Genomic DNA, 24,941 nt, shown 5'->3' with positions numbered 1-24,941 from the left:
GCTGTATTTTAATATTTGCTACTTTCTTGAAGGTTTCCTCTTGACAGTCAATGTTTCAACTAGTTACATCTTGACTTTTACAGGGAAGTCCAAATCAGAGTGAAAAGATGTCGTTTGGGGGGTTGTTTTAAATTCCTAAACATTTGGAATGCATGTGCTTCAAGCTCCCTTGGAATCGTTTGTTGCAGGGTGTGGGAATGGGTGGGCTAAGGCTTGTAAGGCTAGCTTTCTCTATAAACGACATGTCCCTTATCTTCAGAGAGCACATGCCATTATTTGTGTTTATCACCAATCCATCTCTGCAAGTAGGAAGGAGATGAACAAGTCTCTATTCTTTGCAGACTTTAGGCAACATCTCCATTGACTAGGAATCTACCCCTGTTTCAGTGGTCAAACGTTTTGTACCAGAGAGAGAGGGAGGAAGGGAACTGTCAGCACACTAAGTTAATTATTGCAGTTTAACAAATAAGAGAAGCACCTGAATGGAGTTCATCCAAGTTTTTGGTGGTGGAGTAGTTTCTGCCTACTGTTTTGAATTCAAAGGTTGACATTTGAGTAACACATACTTTAGGTCTCTGCACAGTTGCCTATATGTATTAGTCATCACATAGTACAAGTAGTGCTGTGTATTAATGATACTATATAAAGATATACCAGTAAAGCTTAACTAAAGAGAATTAAATAGGCAGTGTCTCTGAAAAAGTAGGGGGCAAGCTAATGAGGGATGGGGCAGCTTGAAGAAATAAGCAACTACCAACTGGAGAATTAGGGCCTAGGCAAAGATGAGGCCATGATTAGAGGAGCATTGTAAATGGATTGGCAAAGGGAGATACAGAGATCAGGATGGAGCAGGTCTCTGCATGGGAAGTCTTTTTTTGAAAAGCCAGTTGGTTCTAAGTAGGGCTGTCAATCGCAGTTAACTCACTCAATTAACTCAAAAAATTAATCGTGGTTAATCGCACTGTTGAACAATAGAATGCAAATTGAAATTTATTAAACTTTTTTGATGTTTTTCTACATTTTCAAATCTATTTCAATAGATTAAAAAATTAATCACTATTAAGTGCGCTATTAAGTAATAATAGAATACCATTTATTGAAATATTTTTGGATGCTTTCTACATTTTCAAATATATAGATTTCAATTACAACACAGAATACAAAGTGTACAGTGCTCACTTTATATTTTTGATTACAAATATTTGCACTATAAAAATGATAAAAGAAATAGTATTTTTCAATTCACCTCATACAAGTACAGTAGTGCAATCTCTTTATCATGAAAGTGCAACTTACAAATGTATTTTTTTGTTACATAACTGCACTCAAAAACAAAGCAATATAAAACTTTAGAGCCTACAAGTCCACTCAGTCCTCCTTCTTGTTCAGCCAATCACTAAGAGAAACAAATTTGTTTACATTTATGGGAGATAATGCTGCCCACTTCTTAATTACAATGTCACCTGAAAGTGAGAAAAGGCATTCACATGGCACTGTTGTAGCTGGCGTCGCAAGATATGTGTGCCAGATGTGTTAAAGATTCATATGCCTCTTCGTGCTTCAGCCATCATTCCAGAGGACGTGCTTCCATGCTGATGATGCTTGTTAAAATAATGCGTTAATTAATTTTTTTGACTGAACTCCTTAGGGGAGAATTTTCTCCTGCTGTTTTACCCACATTCTGTGATCTATTTAGTGTTATAGCTGTCTCAGATGATGACCCAGCACATGTTGTTTGTTTTAAGAACACTTGCACTGCAAATTTGGTATCCTCTTTGCATTTTGTCAATGTGCAATTTCTAAAGATAGCTACAGAACTTGACCCAAGGTTTAAGAATTTGAAGTGCTTTCCAGAATCTGAGAGGGATGAGGTGTGGAGCATGTTTTCAGAAGTCTTAAAAGAGCAACACTCTGATGCAGAAACTACAGAACCTGAACCACCAGAAAAGAAAATCAACCTTCTGCTGGTGGCATCTGACTTAGATGATGAAAATGAACATGCATCGGTCCGCAGTGCTTTGGATCATTATTGAGCAGAACCCGTCGTCAGCTGGACGCACGTCCCCTGGAGTGGTTGTTGAAGCATCAAGGGACATATGAAACTTTAGCACATCTTGCAATGCCAGCTACAAAAGTGCCATGAGAACATTGTTTTGTTTTTGAATGCAGGCTTTTTTGTACATAATTTTACATTTATAAGTTCAACTTTCATGATAAAAGAGATTGCACTACAGTACTTGTATTAGGGTGAATTGAAAAATACTATTTCTTTTCTTTTTACAGGGCAAATATTTGTAATAAAAAATAAATATAAAGTGAGCACTGTACACTTTGTATTCTGTGTTGTAATTGAAATCAATATATTTGAAAATGTAGAAAACATCCAAAAATATTTTTAAAAAATTAATCACTATTAAGTGCGCTATTAAGTAATAATAGAATACCATTTATTTAATCTATTGACAGCTCTAGTTCTAAGATGGCTAGAAAGTCAGTAAGGGTGATGGAAAGAAGGCATGATATGGTGGTCTCATTTTTAAGACCCTTCATGGCTTATTCCCAGCCTGTTGTTTCATAAATGGTATTGAGATGTCAGCCCTTACCCTTGCTCTACTGTTGATGTCAGCCTTCGTTGCTCTTGGCTGCACCTTCGTGCTTTCTCCCATGTCGCCCCCATGTATGGGCAAAGCCTCCATTTTGTCCTTCAGATCCTTCCGTAAAACTCACCTCTGCCATAGTGTTTACAAAAGAGTCAGTGGTTAGGCTGTTGATTTGCTGTGACAGCTGCTTATTATGGCAATCAGAATCATCTTGTTACTTTGTACTCCTGTATGATGATTCAGTGTGTTGGCTCTTGTCTTACACTTGGATTATACATTCTTTAGGGCAGGGACTGTCTTATGTTTGTACAATACTTAGCACAATGGTCTCTAGGCACCACTACAATACAACTAGTAAATAAAAGATGGGTATAGCACATAACATCAGACTTTCTCCATTATCCTGTACCTCTGCCCTAACATGAAGGGACCAACCCTTGTGTTTTGTTAAGGCTGCCAATGAGGGTGAAGATTAATGCTTGTCTGTGGTTTCTATTTGGACACCTGTCCACTAGGAGCTACAGTGACACTGCCAAGGCAGGCCACTGAAAAGCCATCTGACAGTGGCTTTCTGCTGCTATTGATGGTGCCTTATGTTGAATTATGCCAGGTGCACGGTTAAGGTAGGATTTTCAATGGTGCTTGTTGATTTCATTGGGAGCAATTAAGCCAGCGTTGAATGCTTTTGAAAAATCCCATGCTCTGGGCCATAACTTGATGTATTTAAGCTTTCTTAGATATCCCTAGAGTGTGCGGTTATTGACCTTGCTGGAATTGAATCAGTGACCTGGAAGTGAAAGACCCATTACCAAATGCCCCCAGGCTCTTGACAGTCTTGAAATGGGAGGGGCATATGGTATCTCCCTCCTTTTTGTGCACATCACTCATGTTTCTGCATGTCACAGCTCCTTTTAAAAAAGAAAAAAAAAAAATCTGCCTCCAGGACTTGTCTCCTGCATATCTCTGGCCTGCCAGAAAGCAGATCAGCATGTGCAGTTTGAAGAAGTTGCTTGGTACAAACACTGTAATGATACAGTGGGTTGTTCTCTCTTGTCAGTTTGTGGGAAGAGAGGGTACAGGAAGAGGCATGTTTAGATTTGTGCAATTTCTTAATGCTACTTCGAGTGCTTGCTCATGTCAATTCCATTCTAGGTGCATGCATGCCCATGTGCACAGTCAGAATTTTTTTCTTTAGCGGTAGCGGGAGGGCCAGCTGTGGCACCCTCTGGAGTGCCGCACTCATACGCTGGTATATGAGGAGTCACCAGCCTTACGTCCTCTCAGTTCCTTCTTACTGCCCCTACAGTTTGTCAGAGTGACTTCCCCCCCACCTCGGGAAGTGGATAATGGTTTTCCCCAGCACCTATTTATATATAGTTGTTTACAGCCGTTAGTAATTAGGTGTTAAGTTATAAGGGTTAGTTTAGTAAGTTAGAGTCTCAGCAGGGACTTTGCCCCAGGGTGGGGCATGCCCAAGTCCCCGGGTTTCAAGCCTTGTGGTAGAGGAGATCCCTCGGGAAATGAGGGGGAAAGGAGTCTACTTCGAGATCAGGTACAAAGGAGCCTCAATCTGGTACGTTCCACATGTCACGATCTGGGTCTGTTAATAAACTAAAAGAAATGGACCCTAATACTGGTGCAACGAACAGAGTTTATAGCGGGGTGGTCCTCAATTCCATGCAGGCAAGGTGCTTCCTCCCAGAGGCCTGTTTCTGAGCCATGAGAGACCTGATCTTGCACGTGAGGGCCTGCCCGCTCACCACTGCTTATGCATGCCTAAGGTTGTTAGGCCACATGGCAGCCTGTACTCTATGTGGTACGTCATGCCTGGCTCCATCTCAGACCCCTGCAAGCATGGCTTGTGTCAGTCTACATCACCAATAGGCACAATCTAGACCGTGTGGTCAGGGTGCCAGAGCACATACGGTCATCCCTGGAATGGTGGTTGGACCCTGGATTGGTGTTGGAGGGAGTTCCATTTGCATCCCCGTTGCTGACCCTGGTTTCTGATGCCTTGGACCTGGAGTGGGGAGGCCACCTGGGCAATCTCAGCACGCAAGGTCATTGGTCACGAGGTGATCACTCCCTCCACATAAACGTCTGAAAGCTCAGAGCAATTCACTTGGCCAGCCAGGCTTTCCTGCCTCATCTGAGGGGCAAGGTGGTCCAGATCCTGATGGACCACACCGCCACAATGTTTTATATCAACAAGCAAGGTGGAGCCTGGTCGTCCGCCCTTTGTCAAGAAGCTCTCTGGCTGTGGGACTTCCGTGTGAAGCATGCCATTCATCTCGTGGCAGCGCACCCGCCCAGGGCCAGGAACGTGTTGGCAGATGGCCTCAGCCAGACCTTCTCATCTCGCAATGAGTGGTCACTCCACCTGGAGGTGCTCAGCATGATCTTCCAGAGGTGGGGAACTCCCTGAGTGGACTTGTTCGCGTCCAGATAGAACAGGAAGTGCCACATATTCTGCTCGATTTTGGGGGATTGACAGAGGCTCCCTGTCTGATGCCTTCTTGCTCCTGTGGTTGGGGGCCCTAATATACGCCAGTGCCTTTAATCCAGAGTCCTCATGAAGATCAAGCAGGACAAGGTGAGGGTAGTCCTCATAGTTCCGGCTTGGCTTCGCCAATACTGATTCCGCACGGTGCTGGATCTCTCGGTGGCCACTCTGCTGCAGCTACCACTCTGGCTAGACCTGGTGTCCCAGAACCACGGCAGACTTCTGCACCCAAAGCTGGCTGCGCTGCACCTGATGGCTTGGCTGCTGCATGGTTAAATGCAGAGGAGCAGGAGTCCTTGGCTCGAGTCCAACAGGTCCTGTTGGGCAGCAGCAAACCCTCCACCAGGGCAACCTACCTGGCCAAATGAAAACAGGTTCACATGTTGGACCTTGGACCAAGGTCTTAGGCTTCACTACAGTCGATCCTGGACTGTTTGGGCGGATCTTCTACATCTCAGGCTACAGGGCCTGTCTCTTTCATCGATCAAGGTCCACTTAGCCGCTATTTCTGCCTTCCACCCTCTGTTCCAGGTCAGGTCAGTGTTTGCTCACAACATGACAGTCCGGTTTCTAAAAGGTCTGGAGTGGCTCTATCCTCAGGTCTGTGATCCTGTCCCTCCTCAGGATTTGAATCTCATACTGTCATGGCTCAAGGGCCCCCCCTTTCGAGCCATTGGCTTCCTTCCTGTTCCCTTCTTGTGCTTTCATAGAAGGTCTCATTCCTCGTAGCAATAACATCAACCTGTAGGGTCTCTGACATTAGGGTGCTTACCTTGGAGCTGCCCTATAAGGTTTTCTACAAGGACAAGGTTCAGCTGCAGCCACACCCAGCTTTCCTGCACAAGGTAGTTTAACAGTTTCATACTAGCCAGGACATATGAGGTTTTGGAAAGAAAACTGGTAAGTTATAAGTCACATGAGGAGCGTAGATTACACACTCTGGACATGAGGGGGGCACTAACTGTTTACACAGAGAGAACTAATCTATTCCATAAGTCAATGAATCTATTCGTCATGGTGGCAGACAGGATGGAAAGGCCTTCTTGTGTCCACCCAGAGAATTTCATCGTGGATCACCAACTGCATTTGTTTTTGCTATGAACAGTGAAAGTGCCACTGCCTGGTCGTCCATCCACACATTCATGTGCCATTACGTGCTTACCCAGCAGGCCCAGGATGATGTTGGCTTCGGTAGAGCAGTGTTCTAAGCTGCACAACCATTAACTCTGAGCCCACCTCCAAGGGTGTACAGCTTGTGAGTCACCTAGAATAGAACTGACATGAGCAAGCACTCAAAGGGGGAAAAAATAGTTACCTACCTTTCGTAACTGTTGTTCTTCAACACGTGTTGCTCATGTTCATTCCACTACCTGCCCTCCTGTCCCTCTGTTGGAGTTGCCGGAAAGAAGGAACTGAGAGGGCATAGGGCTGGTAGAGGCTCGTATATGGGTGCCACAGCTGGCCTTATGGATACCACTAAGGCAAAAATGTCTGACAACTGTGCACTTGGGCGCGCGCAAACTTAGAATGGAATGGACATGAGCAACAAATCTGGAAGAACAATGGTTACAAAAAGTAGGTAACCATTTTTCCTCTCTGGAAGCTCATTTTCACCATCACAATAAACTAGCTTTCTTTCCTTGTCCTCTTAACAGGCTGAAGGGAACGGGGTGAAGGATGAGAGCAGGGACAGTAGAGCCCTCTTCTATAACCAGAAGCAATTAACAGTTAACAAATTGAAAGCTAAGAAGCCATTTAGATTAGGATCCATTGATTAGGACTCATCTTAGTAATAACACTGCTTAAGTTCCTTAAGAAGATAGCAAGGGTGGCCAGTGACTGAGGAGCAACAGAACAGCACTAGAAAGCTTGTCCACCCCACTGTCTTACTGATGCACTAATATTTTTAAAGCAGTATTTTCTGAGAGGAAAAGAATGAAGCCTCCAAAAAGTAGCCCCATCTACACCCTTGATCTGCAGGTGAGTCAGCAGGATCTTATGATCAGTGGTATCAAAAGCAGCAGATAGCTCTAGTTATCTCCGATTGAGAAGAGATCATTGGTCAAAGCCATAACCACAGTAGAACCCAGACTGTGAGGGGTCAAGGAAGTCAGAGGCATCCAGCTACAGGGAATGTCACAACATTCCCACTGTTAACTGAAACAGAAGATTAGAGACAAGTCAATAATTTGACAGATTGTCAAGGTCAAGAGTACTTTAATTGGTGGAAAAAATAGCCAGGTCCAGGTGCTTCATTGTTTTCTGTCTTAGTATATCACTACATATGATGATCCCACTCTGTTCTCTTGCCTCCCCCAATGCAATGGTATTTCCATTCAAAATTATAATCCTCTACTGAGTTCGTAATGGAAACCCACTTTCATTAGCAAATCACTTGTGGTCTATTCTTAATCCTCATGGTTGTTGACAGAGTATCATTCTTTGCTGTACTTAAATGTGCTCTGATGCTCACTGTCTTTTGTTTAAAATATCTCCTATGTGTAGCCTCTCCTTTTTTGAAGTCAAGGTTGGGGTTTTGTTAACGCTGACTTCAACAAACTCTGGTTACACACACTATGCTCAGTTCTTATGCTTTTGAATTATGTTTTCCTGCCCTGTTAAGTTTAACGCCTCTCAGTTTAGGGCAAGTCCAAAGAAAAGAAAATGGTTAATCCTACTGATGGTTTCTTTCAATCTCTCCTTATCTTCTGTCATTGTTGAAGTTTCTGTGTGGAGTTTGTTCACCCTGAATGCTATGTCCTAAGAAATAGGAGACATGGGATAAAATCCAACCTATTTTTAGGCAATGGTAAAACGCCTCCTAATTTAAGTGGTGGCGGGGTTTTACCCATAGTGTCTAAAGAGTAGGCCATCAGGAATAGCTCCTCTGCATTTCAGCCCTAAGCGTCTGCTTGAGAATGTGCAGTCAGTCTTCCAACGAGAGAGAGAGAAAGGGATGTGTGCGGTATTGGGACAGCTGGTGTCCTGCTAAATTATTTTGTCCCAACTGGGCTTCCTTTTCATCATTCAGGGATGGACGAGTGCTGGGTGTGCTGGAGGTTTCCCGCTCCATTGGGGATGGACAGTACAAACGCAGTGGTGTCATTTCTGTGCCGGATATCAAACGCTGCCAACTCACACACAATGACAGGTAAAGCATGTCCAAGCAGAGGGTAAAGCAAGGTATGTGTTCAGTCCCATTTCTGTTTAGCAGTTCATAATGCAGAATCTTCTCAAGTCAGATCACCAGAGTCATCTAACTACTCCTTGGTCTCATCATTGTGATGGCTCTTTCCTTAAATTTGTTTTTTGATGGAGAGTTAATTGAAAAGGTTCATCATGTGTGGAGCAGTGTAAGCATATGTAACTACAGACTGACACAGCCCCTGCACTAAACAGCTTACCATCTACAGTAATTCAAATGCGGTATTATGGGCAGGGCTTATACCCCCAATTATTAAGGTTGCCTGACAATTCTTGCTTTTAAGACCCTGTTTTCATTTGCTTGTAAATTTGCCAAATTCTAATCATTTGGACTGAAATGTTGCATGCTGGGTGCATGCCTCAGGCTGAACTATCTTGGAACATTTCAGGCATAACCGAATGAGGCTAGAGAAAAATACATTATTTTTTGGCTTATGTTAAAAATCCTGGCAGATTTTCCCTTGAACTGCTTGCATGCTTATGCTCTGGAGCAGTGACTTGATATTTGGTAGAGGGGTGGCCTTTGCGTCCGAGATGTACTTTTTGCCATCCCCACGAAAATGTGCCCAAATTCAGCCAAGATGATATAAGCCTTTGAAAAATCCTAGCTCTTGCATGCTCAACAAGGACTTGCTAAAACATCACGACTAAAATTTCCAAAGATTGTGTCTGCATAGGCATGCTCCATTCTGGGGCTAGAGCAGACTTCCCTTGCAATGTTTCACTCTGCTGCTGGGGGTCATGCCAGGGCCAGAGCTGGGCCCTGAAATGGAGAGCAGGGACACTCTTCTGCTCAGTGCTCCCCCACTGCTAGTTCCAGGCAGCATGGAGGAGGAAAGTGCCTGATTTAAATGCAGAGGGGATCTGAGATGGAAGGGGATGGGTAGTAAAATGGAACAAGGAGAGGGGACTGACTGGGAAACTGTGGCGAGGAGACAGGAGGGGAAATGAGAAGAGATACCTGATGAGCCAGGGTGGGAAAGGGGACTAATTCTGACTGGGCAAAGACATCAGAGTCAAGTTAAGAAATGCCTGAATTAACAGTGCTAGTGGGAGCTCTGAGACACTAGATGCTGTAATGTGGGGTGCCCTGGTGGTTGTACTGGGGCACCAGCCCTGCTGATACCCTTCATATTCCCTTGCTTTTAGCCACTTCACAGGGGGAGAGAGATGGAAAACAGAACTTTCAAGGGAAGAGTGAGTTCTTGCAGGAACGGAAATAACTACATATGGACAATACACAGTGACTTTGCATAACAAGTCATTGTATTCATTGTTTGTAGAGCCCCGTAGTATGTCCTGACATAGGAACTCTGCTACTGCATCTTTATTATACTTTTGGCATGTTCTCTAGTTTTGTGTAGGGAATATGTAAGGAGGATAGCCTCGGGGGGCATCAGCATACTTTCCAGCAGCTGATAGCAGTGCTGTCAAAGGTTATCTGTATTTTGGAAACTCTTCCACAAGATTCTAACAGAGGGCATCTAGTAAAATAAATTGGGGATTTTGTAGTTGGAGGGTGGAAGAGCCTACCCATATTGCTAGGGCCCTACCAAATTTATGGTCTGAATTTTCATGGTGTTGTAATTGATGGGGTCCTGACCCAAAAAGGAGTTGTGGGGGGATTGTGGTACTACTACCCTTACTTGTGCGCTGCTGTCAGAGCTGAGTAGCTGGAGAGCGGTGGTTGCTGACTGGGAGCACAGCTTTGAAGGCAGCACCAGCAGCAGCGCAGAAGTAAGGATGGCAATTTCCACCCTTACTTCTGCGCTGCTGCCTGCAGAGCTGGACTCTCAGTCAGCCTCCGCCACCCTTCGGCCATCCAGCTCTGAAGGCAATGACACAGAAGTAAGGGTGTCATGGTATGGGATTGCCACCCTTACTTCTGCACTGCTGCTGTGGGGGGGGAGGGGTGCTGCCGCCTTCAGAGCTGGGTACCCAGCCACTGCTCTCTGGCCGCCCAACACTAAAGACAGTGCAGAAGTGAGGATGGCAATATCACAGAATCCTCCCCCTTCTTCCCCCCGCAATTCCCTTTTGGGTCAGGATCCCCAATTTGAGAAAAACTGGTCTCCCCTGTGAAATCTGGATAGTGTAGGTAGAGTAAAAGCACACACAAGACCAGATTTCACGGGGGGAGATCAGATTTCACAGTCCCTGATGCATTTTTAATGGCCATGAATTTGGTAGGGCCCAACATATTGCCTAGCGTTGATTCTCTTTCAGGTTCATTATGCTGGCCTGTGATGGCCTCTTCAAGGTCTTCTCACCAGAAGAAGCTGTAAACTTCATCTTGTCCTGCCTGGAGGTGAGGAGAAGGCAGCTCTAGGGTGGACTTGCATGTGCAATTTCATCAGTGCAGAAGGTGTGAAATACTAGCATGCTGGGAAGGGGAGAGCATAGAAGAGAAATACTCTTTTAGGTGGAACCAGTGTGCTCTGGCAACTTATTGTATGAGAGCTATTCTAAAATACTGTAGGATTGCCTCATTCTCAAATGATTGCTTATGGCCATTTTGTCCTGTTTAATCCATCTCTGCTTCATGGGACCATCACCATTTTATTGTCTCCCAGCCCCAGTATGAAGAAGAGCTGCTCCTTAGCCAGTATGAGAGAGCTTTCCTTGCACATTATTAAATTCCATGTGTGAGCAGTCTGGGCTTTTTCCTAGAGCTGGAAGAAACAGAATCCTGAAGAACAGGAGGCTTAGTGTTGCCCACGTGAAGTTGCTGTTGGATTGTGCAGCATAAAATTGTAATCCACATGAATGCAGAGCACTGTGAAATGTTTACACTCAGCAGAACAGGTTTGTGTGAGTAGTCTGGTCAACTTCCTCTTTCAACAGGACAAGAATATCCAAACAAGAGAAGGAAAATTAGCAGCTGACGCTCGATATGAAGCAGCCTGTAACAGGCTGGCCAATAAAGCAGTGCAGCGAGGTTCTGCGGATAATGTCACTGTAGTGGTGGTCCGGATCGAGCACTGAAGGAAAACATGCAGGGATGCAGTCCAGAGCTGCATGTGATGGATTTAAATGCAAGAACAAAGTGTGTGTGTGTGTGTGTGTGTGTGTGTGTGTGAGAGAGAGAGAGAGAATCGGGGAGGGGGGGGTATGGGTCTCCTCCCTGGATGCTGTTCATTGTAAATAAACTTCTTTTTTCTAATTGTTTTAGTTCATAGTTTTGTTTACCATATTTTATAAATGAATTTCTGTACAGGACAGATTGCATTTCCTGCTACTACAGTTGGGGCTTCATGTGGAAATTCATGATTCAGTTTCAACTGCCTAATAACGAAAGTCTAAGCAAATCATCCAACGAAGTGGGTATTCACTCACGAAAGCTTATGCTCCAATACATGTGTTATTCTATAAAATGCCACAGGACTCTTCGTCGCTTTTTACAGATCCAGACTAACACAGCTACCCCTCTGATACTAGGCAAATCATAACTCTTTACCGTAGGTATTAGAACTGTAGTTGCAAGAAAGTGCCTTTATCATTGTAATTTTGAGCCAGTTACTCACAGTTGTGAGGGGAGGAGACTGCCAGATAGAAATGGACAAAATCTGTAGGGGAAAGAAGAATTGCCTTGAGGCTTTTAACAGTAATTGCAACCAAAGGCAAGATCAAAACTAGCAGGGGCGGCAGGCTTGTAGAAATTTTGGTGGTGCCCAGAGCCCACCTCCCCAAAATTCTGCCTCCACCTGCCTCAGGCTCTGGGAGGGAGTTTGGGGAGGGGGGGGGAGAAGGTCGGGGGTGCAGGCCCCGGGCTGGGGTAAGGGTGTAGGAGGGATGGAGTTTGGGTGCAGGCTGGGGGTTCAGGCTCGGGGAGAGCGTGGGGGGTGCGGCACTTACCTGGGGCTCCTAGGCAGGGTGGTCCGGCGGGGGCTGCACTTGGGGTGGGACACAGACCCACCCCGCCCAGGGGCTGCAGGGAGGGGCTGGCAGCCACATGGAGTGAGCAGAGAGGAAGCTGCTCAGCTCTGCTGTGCTGCCGGTGGTTGGAGGGGGGCCCCAGGCCATTTTAAATCACTTGGGGGATGCGGGGCTGGGGAGCGGGGGAAAGCACCTGGGGAAAGTCAGGGCCGAGGGAGAGACCTGGCTTCAAACATTGCTGGAGCTGGGCCCCAAGCCAGGAATATTCCTGGTTTCCAGGCACCATGGGTCTATAGAACTTGCCGCCCATGAAAACTGGATAAAAATCATGAAGTAGCTGCTGATGTTGAGAAACTCAGTTTGAAAACTGCAGTCTTATTCTCATGCTCCCCTTTTCACCCATTCCTCTATAAAATGGTGGTTCTGAGTAGCTGTTACTCTACCTGCAGAAGCAAGGATTAAATTGCATCAGTTTCCAATTACTCATTCACAAATGGCTAATCTACCACTCTGGAGCAGTGACTTCATTGTATTTGGTTTAGCTGAGAACAGTATCTTAGTGTCATTAAACATGGTTATGTAATATTAAGAAGAAGGTTGACGGATGCATCTGGTCTACAATTCTAAAATTCAGCCTTTGTGCAAAAAGTTTGTCAAGCCCAATTCTGGTGCCTTGGAAGTCAAGGGAAGTTTTGCTCTTGATTTCAGGGGATGTAGGGTTGCCCCTTTTAAAATGTTAAACATTGTGAAATTGAGCAAATACAGGGGAGGCGCTTCCTCAAAAGACACTTTCTCTTTTAAAGAGGTGAAGAGAAATCCTGGGTGCTAGCAAATCTACTGTCAGAAACCAAAGAGCAGGTTTAGACTTGCCTCTGGTAATTGTGTAGTGACGTGAACAGGCAGAGGATGCAATTATTTAGGAGCTTTGAAATTAATGAGGGGGAGGAGGAAGGGGGAAGGAAGCCACAAATAAGGGGAAAAATAACATTACTGGTAACAATTCTCAGAACAAAAACAGCCTGCTCCTACTCCTCCTTTCCCCATCCCCCACTTGTCTCAGCTTATCAAAAGAAGGGGGGGGTGGAGGCAAAGGCAGTTGGAAGATGCCTGTAATGTAATGCTAGCTGGAAGTGTGACTGGCATCCGATAGGAGTGGATGGAGCATCTCTAAGCAGGGAAGCTTCAGGCTATCTTTACTGCTTTCAAGATGTGCACTTAAGTGCTTAAATACCTTTGAGGATCTGGAGCTGGGTGAACTTTCTTTTATTCCTTTTCTCTTTGCTGCCTGTTTTTTTGTCTCTCTCAAGTGTGAGGAGAAAGTCCTTTGTTTCCTCTTCCCATTTTCTCTACCCACACTTCCCTTTTGTTTTCTTTGGCTATAGGTTCATTTTTCTGTCATTCCTCCCCTTCTCAAACCTCTCTGGTGAAACAGTACTGAAAGCACAACTCAAGTCAGTTACATAAATATATTCCATATTACAGTACCATCCAATAAATATTTTTTCATAAAATGCTTTATACCCTACATTTATCTATACTGCAGGGAGAGGAAAAACCTGGAATGTAGGAGTTTCACAATAGCTGTAGCTTGAAGACAAATTGCAATCTGCTTTTGGAGGACCAGGGCTAACCTTAGCTTTATTGTAGTCAAAGATGGGAGGCCTGCTGACGTTTCCAGAGTAGGGTGGCCTGGGTGAGCAACTTACTGAGAGAACACCCAAGACAGTTTAGCTGTCTTGTCTAGACTTTTTATTTAATGTTTCAACACTTGCTTTAGTGTTTTGCTGTGAAGAAAAGCAAACTATTATGAAGACAGCCTGAACAGAAGTCCATTTTGGACATTCTGCTGCTGAGCAGTGTTACCCCTCGGGGGGGCATGCTGAGTTGTCCTTCACTAAATAGGCTGGGTTTATTTTAAGGATATAAGCAGATTGGCTCTGCAAGCTGCACCATGTCCCCTACTCCCACAGACTTCCCAGGGGACTGCTCACCTTGCAGGATCAATGCCTAAGAGTGAACTCCTGCTGTCCTTTTTGGGTGCCTCTTCATTACAAGAACAGCTGTATTTTTCCCTTGTGTTAACTAATGTGGTAAAATCCTAATTAAGACAAGGCAGTTAACTTGTATGAAACAAGCAACAGAGGGTCCTGTGGCACCTTTGAGACTAACAGAAGTATTGGGAGCATAAGCTTTCGTGGGTAAGAACCTCACTTCTTCAGATGCAAGTAATGGAATCTCCAGAGGCAGGTATAAATCAGTGTGGAGATAACGAGGTTAGTTCAATCAGGGAGGGTGAGGTGCTCTGCTAGCAGTTGAGGTGTGAACACCAAGGGAGGAGAAACTGCTTCTGTAGTTGGATAGCCATTCACAGTCTTTGTTTAATCCTGATCTGATGGTGTCAAATTTGCAAATGAACTGGAGCTCAGCAGTTTCTCTTTGGAGTCTGGTCCTGAAGTTTTTTTGCTGTAAGATGGCTACCTTTACATCTGCTATTGTGTGGCCAGGGAGGTTGAAGTGTTCTCCTACAGGTTTTTGTATATTGCCATTCCTGGTATCTGACTTGTGTCCATTTATCTTCTTGCGTAGTGACTGTCCAGTTTGGCCAATGTACAAAGCAGAGGGGCATTGCTGGCATATATAACATTGGTAGACGTGCAGGTGAATGAGCCGGTGATGTTGTAGCTGATCTGGTTAGGTCCTGTGATGGTGTTGCTGGTGTAGATATGTGGGGCATGGGTTGGTTCCTGAGTTAGAGTTGTTATGGTGCGGTGCGTGGTTGCTGGTGAGAATATGCTTAAGGTTGGCAGGTTGTCTGTGGGTGAGGACTGGCCTGCCTCCCAAGGTCTGTGAAAGTGAGGGATCATTGTCCAGGATAGGTTGTAGATCACTGATGATGCGTTGGAGAGGTTTAAGCTGAGGACTGGAGGTGATGGCCAGTGGTATCGTAGTTTTGAGAATGCTTGGTGCGCCTAACTTCATGCCTCTAGCTTCCACCCCGGTCACACCACACGATTCATCGTCTACAGCCAAGCACTGCGGTACAATCGCATCTGCTCCAACCCCTCAGACAGAGACCAACACCTACAAGATCTTCACCAAGCATTCTCAAAACTACAATACCCACACAAGGAAATAAAGAAACAAATCAACAGAGCCAGACGTGTACCCAGAAGCCTCCTGCTACAAGACAGGCCCAGAAGAGAAACCAACAGAACTCCACTGGCCATCACCTCCAGTCCTCAGCTGTTTAAACCTCTCCAACGCATCACCAGTGATCTACAACCCATCCTGGACAATGATCCCTCACTTTCACAGACCTTGGGAGGCAGGCCAGTCCTCGCCCACAAACAACCTGCCAACCTTAAGCATATTCTCACTAGCAACCACGCACCGCACCATAACAACTCTAACTCAGGAACCAACCCATGCAACAAACCTCGATGCCAACTCTGCCCACATATCTACACCAGCAACACCATCACAGGACCTAACCAGACCAGCTACAACATCACCGGCTCATTCACCTGCACGTCCACCAATGTTATATATGCCATCATATGCCAGCAATGCCCCTCTGCTATGTACATTGGCCAAACTGGACAGTCACTACGCAAGAAGATAAATGGACACAAGTCAGATATCAGGAATGGCAATATACAAAAACCTGTAGGAGAACACTTCAACCTCCCTGGCCACACAATAGCAGATGTAAAGGTAGCCATCTTACAGCAAAAAAACTTCAGGACCAGACTCCAAAGAGAAACTGCTGAGCTCCAGTTCATTTGCAAATTTGACACCATCAGATCAGGATTAAACAAAGACTGTGAATGGCTATCCAACTACAGAAGCAGTTTCTCCTCCCTTGGTGTTCACACCTCAACTGCTAGCAGAGCACCTCACCCTCCCTGATTGAACTAACCTCGTTATCTCCACACTGATTTATACCTGCCTCTAGAGATTTCCATTACTTGCATCTGAAGAAGTGAGGTTCTTACCCACGAAAGCTTATGCTCCCAATACTTCTGTTAGTCTCAAAGGTGCCCCAGGACCCTCTGTTGCTTTTTACAGATTAGGCTAACACGGCTACCCCTCTGATACTTGTATGAAACAGTAAAGCCTGGCAGTGTCCTTCAGATCTTACTTTGACCTGCCATGGGGAACCCTGATGTTTGCCTTGGTCTGCTGATTTGTGTGAAAGCTACAACATGGTCTGTGTTCACTAGGATTTTACCACGTGGTAAGAACACAACTTCTTTTCCTAGTAAAGAGAAGGGCTTTCAGGCTTGAATTCTCCACAACTTCAGTGGGAGTTCAGCTAGAGTAAAGACTGCAGGAATTTGGTGTGTAAGTTGCTATATACTATAAAAAGCTGAAAGCACCAAATTTTTGAACTTGGGGCTTATGTCCTACTTTGTATGTTACCAGGGCTCCAAACTGAGACTTGTAAAGCTTTTCTAAGACAACAGTTAGGGTATGGCTACACTGCAATGAAAAACTCGCAGCACTGAGACTCGGAGCCCAGGTCATTTGATTTGGGCTGTGGGGCTAAAAATTGCAGCAAAGATGTTGAGGCTCAGGCTGGAGCCTGGGCTCAGAGACCCTCCCTCCTCATGGAGTCTCAGCATGAACCTGTATGTCTATACTGCAAGTTTAAGCACCACAGCCTGAGCCTTGTCAGCTGACCTGGGCCAGCTGCAGCCATGCTGCTGGTCTTTTATTGCAGTAGAGAGGTACTTACAGTTTTCTAACCAGCGAATGATATGAGCTGGTTTGTAGAGAGCGCTAGTATTTTATGTAAAGGGCAGCATATGTAGGTTTTTCTTGAAAGATTTTGTGAAAATGCTGCCAACAGCAAATGCCCTAGTCCAAGTTAACTTTGTTTCCTGAAAGGAGAGTTTGCTGTGAAAGCAGTTCCTCTAGCAGGACTGGAAAAGCTTTGCTGGTGGGGAAAAAATAAAATTCAGAGGGAGTTGAGCCCCTTGTCCTGCTATCATGAAGGTGGAGCTGAGTGTAGTTCTAGGATATCTCATTGAAGTTCTGGCAAGAGCTCAGGAATTAAGTACATGGTACTAAGAAATGAGACTGCATCTTTTTCTTTCCCTGCCTTTGTTATTAATTTAGGGCCCATTCCTGCAGCCCTTATTTATGCACGTAGTCCCATTGGGTTAATCGGAGTTAGACTGCGCTATCGGGACTAAAACCAGGCGTAATGGTGAGTATCTCCACCACCCATTGACTGGGCTCTCTGCCATGGGCAGAGAATGGGGTGGTGATGCGAGTACACAGTGCCTAGGAAGTGGAAAATCATTGGATAGTAATTCACGTTCTAACTAGTCTGCTGCCTTATCAGGACACTGCTCTGCATTGAAAATTAACTTCCAAGTACCAGTGCCTGCTGATAGCAAACCTTAACTGATGAGCTATAAGAAAGCTAGAGCTATATACATAATCTGGCTTTGGCTGCTGAAAAACTGAACAGCAAAAAATTGCCAAAGTGCTAGTCTATGGGTGAAGGCTTCTTCAAATCACCTTTTCCTAAGGATTCGTGCTTGATTGGGGGAGGGGTTCCTTTATAAAACTTGGTCTGGTTTTGGAAGTCAGCCATATTATAATTGTCCATGTAAAATAAGCCTCAAAATCTGGCCATAAATTAAATTAAAGGGGGATGGATTTAGTGAGTCCTCCTATTTTCATAGGGTTACCATACGTCCGGATTTTCCCGGACATGTCCGGCTTTTGGGGGCTCAAATCCCCGTCCGGGGGGAAATCCCCAAAAGCCGGGCATGTCCGGGAAAATCAGGAGGGCTCCGGTGGTGCTCGGCCGGTGCCGGCGCCGGTGCGGGGCCGGGGGCATGGTGCCGGGCCGGGAACCAGTGGGGCAGTGCCGGGCCAGGGTCACAGTGCCCGGCCGGGCGCGGGGCCGGGGAGCCGGGGAGCCGAGCCCGCGGGGCGGGGAGCCAGGAGCGGGGCGGGGAGCCGGGGAGCCGAGCCCGCGGGGAGCCGGGGAGCCGAGCCCGCCGGGCGGGGAGCCGGGCGGGGAGCCGGGCGGGGAGCCGAGCCCGCGGGGAGCCGGGGAGCCGAGCCCGCCGGGCGGGGAGCCGGGGAGCCGAGCCCGCGGGGCGGTGAGCCGGGCGGGGAGCCGGGCGGGGAGCCGAGCCCGCGGGGCGGTGAGCCGGGCGGGGAGCCGGGCGGGGAGCCGAGCCCGCGGGGCGGTGAGCCGGGCGGGGAGCCGAGCCCGCGGGGCGGTCAGCCGGGCGGGGAGCCGGGGAGCCGAGCCCGCGGGGCGCCGGGCCGGGAGCCGAGCCCGCCGGGCGGTGAGCCGGGGAGCCGAGCCCGCGGGGCGGGGAGCCGGGGAGCCGAGCCCGCGGGGCGGGGAGCCGGGGAGCCGGGCGGGGAGCCGAGCCCGCGGGGCGGGGAGCCGGGGAACCGGGCGGGGAGCCGGGGAGCCGAGCCCGCGGGGCGCCGGGAGCCGGGGGGGTGCGCCGGGCCGCCGGGGGCCGGCAGTGCTGGGCGGGCCGGGGGTGGTCGGCCGGGGCCGACCCAGGCTGGAAACGCCGGGGGGCCAGCCTGGGCCGCGCCTCCTCCCCCCACACCGCCCCTCCTCCCCCCACACCGCCCCTTACCTGCTACAGGCTTCCCGCGAATCAAATATTCGTGGGAAGCAGGGGAGGGGGCGGAGACTTTGGGGAGGGGGAGGGGGCGGGGCCGGGGGCTGGGGGCGGGGCTGGGGGCGGGGCCGGGGGCTGTGGAGTGTCCTCCATTTGGAGGCACAAAATATGGTAACCCTAATTTTCATGCTTCCAATTTTCTTTCCAGCTCTCCATCATCTTTGGATGCTTGAGGTCTTGTGCAAAGTATGGTGGCTGGTGGCTGGGTTTTGCAGCACAAGCAGAATCTGTAGAGACTGCTGCTCCTGACCTCACTATGCTTTGCTCCCTGTGCATGGGTGGGAGAGAATTAAGGTGGTTTTTGCTGAAGAGACCAATTCAGCTTACAGCGTGTAAGGGCAGGTGGTTTGAGACCATTCACACCCCCAGAAGAACAGCGCTGAAATCCGAGCCACTTCGAACAGTGAGGGATGATCCAGTGGCATTATCTACAAAAACCGAGGCATACTGGCCAGCCTGAAAGGGAGAAATGAGAGTGACAGTGAAAATAGTCCCAGGTTGCCACAATCAGCACATAGAGGAGTGTGTCATGTAAATGCAGCAGATCTATAGTTTAGCAAAGCAGCAAAAGTAAGTTTCTACATTTCGGTGGGTCTACTCGTCTGTTTGACAGCAGGCTTCAGTGCATTGCTCAAGTGGGGCTGGAGTGTGTACAAAATACACAGGATATGCAAAACAGCAGAGTCCTCATTATAACCTTAACTTTGGCATTTCCCACTTAGTAACATCCTGGTGGATAATTCGGAACCATCCTACTTTGGAGATTGGTTGAGCCCTGACCCAAATCAGCATGTGCTATTGGCTTGTAGCAGCCTGTACTGGCTGCAGCACTGTGCAGAATGAGCTTAGCATTCCACATGGCAGCCCTGCCCACTCAGCCATGGCATTCTCTAGGGCAGGGCCTACCTAGTTATGTAGGTTGTGATGCATTACTTAAAGTTGAGTCATGTTTTACACTTAAAGCAGAACATGGGGCAGTTTCTGTCCCTTGTTCCAGCCCTTCTGGCTATGGTCATGCTGCACCACTAACTCCAGAGTGGTGGGAGCCAGACTGGTGGACACCCTGTTTCCAAGCTCATGCTTGAGTGTTCCCACACCATTGTAAACCTGGGTTTACAAGTGCTGGAATCATAGCTATGCTAACAGTAATACTGCAAATGCAGACCTTCTGACTTGGGTCTGGGACATGACCTTTATCCATAGTGCAAAATTACAGGGCTTAGACCTGAGACACAGTAGGACTTGGGCTGACCCACTCTCTAGCAAGGTCATAGAACCTGGGTCAGATTGTGTGTGGGCTTGGGCTCAAGCCTGAGTCAGAGCCTGGACTTAGTGTGCAGTGTTTATATATAGCATGCTAGCCGCATCGAGGGCACTGTAAAAAGCCTGGAAGGGGAGGAAGAATTCCCCCACCACAGACAAAGTAGGCCCTGCCATGTGGAATGCTAAGCTCATTTTGCACAGTGCTGCAGCCAGTACAGGCTGCTACAAGCCAATAGCACATGCTGGTTTGGGTCAGGGCTCAACCAATCTCCAAAGTAGGATGGTTCCGAATTATCCACCAGGATGTTACTAAGTGGGAAATGCCAAAGTTAAGGTTATAATGAGGACTCTGCTGTTTTGCATATCCTGTGTATTTTGTACACGCTCCAGCCCCACTTGAGCAGTGCACTGAAGCCTGCTGTCAAACAGATGAGTAGCCCCACCGAAATGTAGAAACTTACTTTTGCTGCTTTGCTAAACTATCCGTTCTCCTTTTCAAAACCAAACCCTTTGGGCTGAGACCAAACATCTGAATGTGACTGATCTGTGTCCCTCTCTATTGGGAAACACTAAAACAGTGCAGTGCGAAAGCTCTACCCTTTAGTAATGGGTGTCTGCCAATGGTGGGCGTTGGTCTATCAGTGCTATGTGCATTATCCCTTGAGGTGCCTTAGGCAGCTGGCTTCCCCATTGTCCTGCACCTCATGCAGGCATTACCCAATCAAAATAGTAGCATTTTACATGCACTTTACAGAGGTGGTAATGACTACACAAGCTGCCAGGCACGGGGGAATCAGGACTACGGTATATAGTACCAGAGTAGTTGGCTGGTTCTATTGCTATAAGCCACTGACTGTAGGCAAGGACACCCTAAAGACTAAACCCTGCTGTACTGTGGCAGATCACTGGAGGGACTCGGGTCTACATCCTCAAAGATCTTTAAGTGCTTAATCCTGTTTAAATCGGATAGCTTTGACGTTCTGGGTCTCAGCCCCCAGAGAGATGGAAGGCTGATCATGCCAGTATTATTGAGGCTGGTTTTAAAAAATGATGCAGAGTCAGACTGAGGAATGAACTTCCTGCCCAGCTGCAGAGGAAAGCCAGCACAGAAGCACGTGCCTGTCATCTTCACTGGTTGGTTCCAATAGCACCCACAATGCAGGGCGCTTTCTGTAGAAAAGGACATGGCTTCCTGCATTGAAGAGCTTGTAAACCACAGTGACTTCCTGCTGCACTTGGGAATGGATGTGCTCAATTAGGGCATGTCTGCAATGCAATCAGAGGTGTGATTACAGATGGGGTAGGTATACTCCTGTTTACTTTGAGCTAGCTAGCGTGCTGAAAATAGCATGGACTTCAGTGTGGGCTGTACAAAGCTGCCTGGCCCCCCCTGGGTAGAGTTATTGTTGTGAAAAGTTAGCTGCCCAGTTGTGCTGCATGCTCATGTCAATAGCACACTGCACGAGGTGGGTCTGCCCATAAGGAATACCTAGGGTTACCATATTTCAGCGAGCAAAAAAGAGGACGGGAGGAGCCCCGCCCTAGCCCCTCCCACTTCCCACCCCCCCTGACCTCCCAACCCTCCCCCCGTTCCTTGTCCCCTGACTACCCCCTCCTGGGACCCCTGCCCCTAACTGCCCCCCAGGACTATCTAAGCCTCCCTGCCTCTTGTCCCCTGACTGCCCCAACCTTTATCCACACCCCCACCCCCAGACAGACCCCTGGGACTCCCACGCCCCATCCAACCACTCCCCACCCCCTGACAGCCCCCCCCAGAACTCCCAACCCATCTAAACCCCTCTGCTCCCTGTCCCCTGACTGCTCCGATCCCTCTCCGCACTCCTGCCCCCTGACAGCCCCCCCCAGAACTCCCAACCCATCTAAACCCCTCTGCTCCCTGTCCCCTGACTGCTCCGATCCCTCTCCCCACCCCTGCCCCCTGACAGCTCCCCCCAGAACTCCCAGCCCCCTACCCCCCCCGCTCCTTGTCCCCTGACTGCCCCCTCCTGGGACCCCTGCTCCTAACTGCCCTCCAGAACCCCACCCCCTACCTAAGACTCCCTGTTCCTTGTCCCCTAACTGCCCCCTCCTAAGACCCCCCCCCAACTGCCCACCAGGACCCTACCCCCTACCTGTACCCTGACTGCCCAAAACTTTCTCCACTCCCCCCAAAAAGCCCCCCCCCGTTTCTTGACTGCCCCCTCCAGAACCTCCCTGCCCCTTCTCCTGCCCCCCCTTACCCTGCTGCTCAGAACAGGGTGTTGGGCTCTGTGCGAGCCGGACACGTGGCTGAGCTCCCCAGCACAACAAAACCCGGTCCCTGGCCCTGCACAACAAAACCCGGTCCCTGGCCCGGACCGGGTTGCAGGGGAGAGCTGCCCTTGTATCAGCACAAAGTGCTCTCGCTCCCGTTTTGCTACCCTGCATGGCAGAAACCGCTCCCAGTTGCAAAAGGGGAGGGCTGCACTTTGTGCTGAGACACTTGCTCAGAATGCAGGGCGGAGCTCCTCTCCAGCTGCTCCGGAGTCCAGCCCGGGACTTTCCTGCAGCCCTCCCAGCCGCTCGCTCTGCTGTGCCGGGGGAGGGGGAAATCCCGGACATTGTGAGTGCTTTACAAATTCCCCCCGGACGCTATTTTTAGCACAAAAAGGAGGACATGTCCGGGTAAATCCGGACGAATGGTAACCCTAGGAATACCCCTTGGCCTCATTAGTTTGCTCATGTTTACCTGTAAGTACAGGACTCCACTGACTGAGATGGTGAAAAGTTCACTGCTGTCCAAACCAGCCACCGTCTCCAGAGAACTGAAGACAAAAAACAGCAATGTCAGCACTGAGGCAATCCATGTACAACCCAGAATTCACCTACTAGCCAGTTATCTACAGTAATAGAGAGTGATTGCCTCCCCATCCCCAGGTCCAGACATTAAGGAGAAGGGGAGGACTGCACAATGCCCTGGCAAACTTGTCTCCTCTCTGCAAAGCTGCTCATCACCCTCTGCATCATTATTTACATTTAATTCTAAATTTTGTTTAAAATACCAAACCAAGTATAGTCCTCAAGAATGGTCCCAGGGGTGGCCTGGTGCTTGACAGCCTCTTGCCATGGAGTAGGTGCAGCATGGTCAGAGGCTCAGTAGGCCTTCTCACGCCCCCATGTTGATGTATTTATCTCAGCTATGTTCTGGAGGGTTCATCCCATCCATCAATTTATTATGCAAACAAAGGCTAGGGATAGAGTGCTTTTTCCCACTAGGACTGGCTCACAGAGGGTCATAGAGTTTATGGCTGTAAGGGACCAGCAGATCACCCCCTCTGACCTGTATATTACTGGTTCCCTACACCCCCGATCGTCCGCACACTCATCCCAACAACAGACATTAGAAAAAAGTATTACAGCCCACAGGAGACTCGATGTGCCACAGGAATGGACTAGGAGGGCCCAAGGTGCATCAGTGCTCGCGGTCCCTGCAATGGCAGGGAAATGATTATGAGATAGCTCCAGATAATCCTGGATAGTGACCTGCCACACGCTGCAGAGGAAGGTGAAAAAGCCCCAACTCACTGCTAATCTGACCTGGGGGAAAAATCCTTCCTGACCCCGTGTATGGCCATCTAGCCTACCCTGGTTGTGACTGGAAGTCCTTACAATCTGATGGCAATGGGATCACTAATATGAGTTGGGATGATTTAGTGGGGTTGGTCCTGCTTTGAGCAGTGGGTTGGACTAGATGACCTCCTGAGATCTCTTCCAACCCTAATCTTCTATGATTCTATGATTTCTTAGTAGCCAGCACAAGCCAGCCATTAAAGTTAGCATTCATGCTGGCAGTGTCAGCAGGGGGCCAGTGATGGAAGGGGCTTGGCACCTGACATACCTTTCTAACTGAGAGGGTGTCCCTCCAGAACACTGTAAGTATTTTATTTTCTACCTAACAAAGTGACATATAATTAAAATCCCATTTCAGTAGAAGTTATGCAGGCAAAGACCCTTGGGATACATGTGTAATAACATGGAGAGCTATATAGAAAGAGAATGGATGAGGTTTTTCCAACCTAATGGGTTTTGGACAGTAAAATCCCCTAGGGAGCTTTGAAAATCTTAGCCCACATGCATGCTATTAGCCGAGCTAGATGCATGGGTTCTGTATGTATATGCCTCAGATGGTAATGACAGATGCACATGCCTCTTCTGGCATGATCCTTGCTAAAATTGGCCTCCTTTACAGTGCATCTTGTGGAGGTGAGATTTGTTTATACAGAGGGGAGAGATTTGGGGCTTTGCACTTTTTCTGGAGAACAACCCAGAGTTCTAGCTGAGACCAGCATATAGAATTTAATTTGGTCCCATGCATAGACCAGCTCTGTGATCAGCTGACATTAGCCAGGAGGGGTTGACAACATTTCCAAATAACTAAATGGCACAACTCTGCAGGGCTATTGTTTCCCTTGGTTTGTGGCACTGTTTTGTGAGCAGTACCTGGCACAGAATGTGTGCGCTGTGGAAATATTTTTGCTCTTTGTCACAAAACTATAGTGACGATACTCCATCACTCTCATGCTGACTACCAGACACATAGGGCCCCCTATAAACTACGCATCCAGGGACCAAAGTCAGATGTGGTCTAAGTTGCACATTGGTAAGATGCATGTAAGTCAGAGGGAATCTAAGGTCCGGACTACACTAGGAACTTAGGTCGGTATAACAAAGGCTATGTCTACGCTGTCACTTTCAGCGCTAAAACTTTTGTCGTTCAGCAACAAAAGTTTTAGCGCTGAAAAACACCAGTATAGACAGTGCAGCTCCCGGCGATAAAGCTACCACCAC

General features: G+C 47.9%; 2 protein-coding genes across 4 annotated transcripts in view; one reads left to right on the top strand and one right to left on the bottom strand.

Moving 5' to 3' along the window:
- ILKAP (ILK associated serine/threonine phosphatase) overlaps window positions 1–11,471 on the top strand; it is a 38,698-nt gene extending 27,227 nt beyond the window's left edge. Inside the window, exons 11-13 of one of the 2 annotated variants that reach the window (XM_054039446.1) lie at window positions 8,135–8,254; window positions 10,534–10,615; window positions 11,152–11,471. In XM_054039446.1, the coding sequence (XP_053895421.1) occupies window positions 8,135–8,254; window positions 10,534–10,615; window positions 11,152–11,292 (343 nt within the window). In that variant the 3' untranslated portion in view covers window positions 11,293–11,471. The remainder of the gene's footprint in view (window positions 1–8,134; window positions 8,255–10,533; window positions 10,616–11,151) is intronic. The other variant, XM_054039447.1, reaches the window with a different exon arrangement.
- An 84-nt stretch (window positions 11,472–11,555) lies between these two features.
- Window positions 11,556–24,941, bottom strand: part of ERFE (erythroferrone) — a 34,783-nt gene continuing 21,397 nt past the window's right edge. Inside the window, exons 7-9 of one of the 2 annotated variants that reach the window (XM_054039450.1) lie at window positions 22,843–22,918; window positions 19,179–19,307; window positions 11,556–11,873 (exon numbers count right to left, since the gene is read on the bottom strand). In XM_054039450.1, the coding sequence (XP_053895425.1) occupies window positions 19,209–19,307; window positions 22,843–22,918 (175 nt within the window). In that variant the 3' untranslated portion in view covers window positions 11,556–11,873; window positions 19,179–19,208. Of the gene's footprint in view, window positions 11,874–18,993; window positions 19,308–22,842; window positions 22,919–24,941 lie in introns of those variants that run through there. The other variant, XM_054039448.1, reaches the window with a different exon arrangement.

This window comes from Malaclemys terrapin, chromosome 9, assembly GCF_027887155.1.
Source record: "Malaclemys terrapin pileata isolate rMalTer1 chromosome 9, rMalTer1.hap1, whole genome shotgun sequence".
Lineage (NCBI taxonomy): Eukaryota > Metazoa > Chordata > Testudines > Emydidae > Malaclemys > Malaclemys terrapin.
Note: the sequence above shows the minus strand (reverse complement) of the source record. Positions and strands in the feature narration are given on the sequence as shown.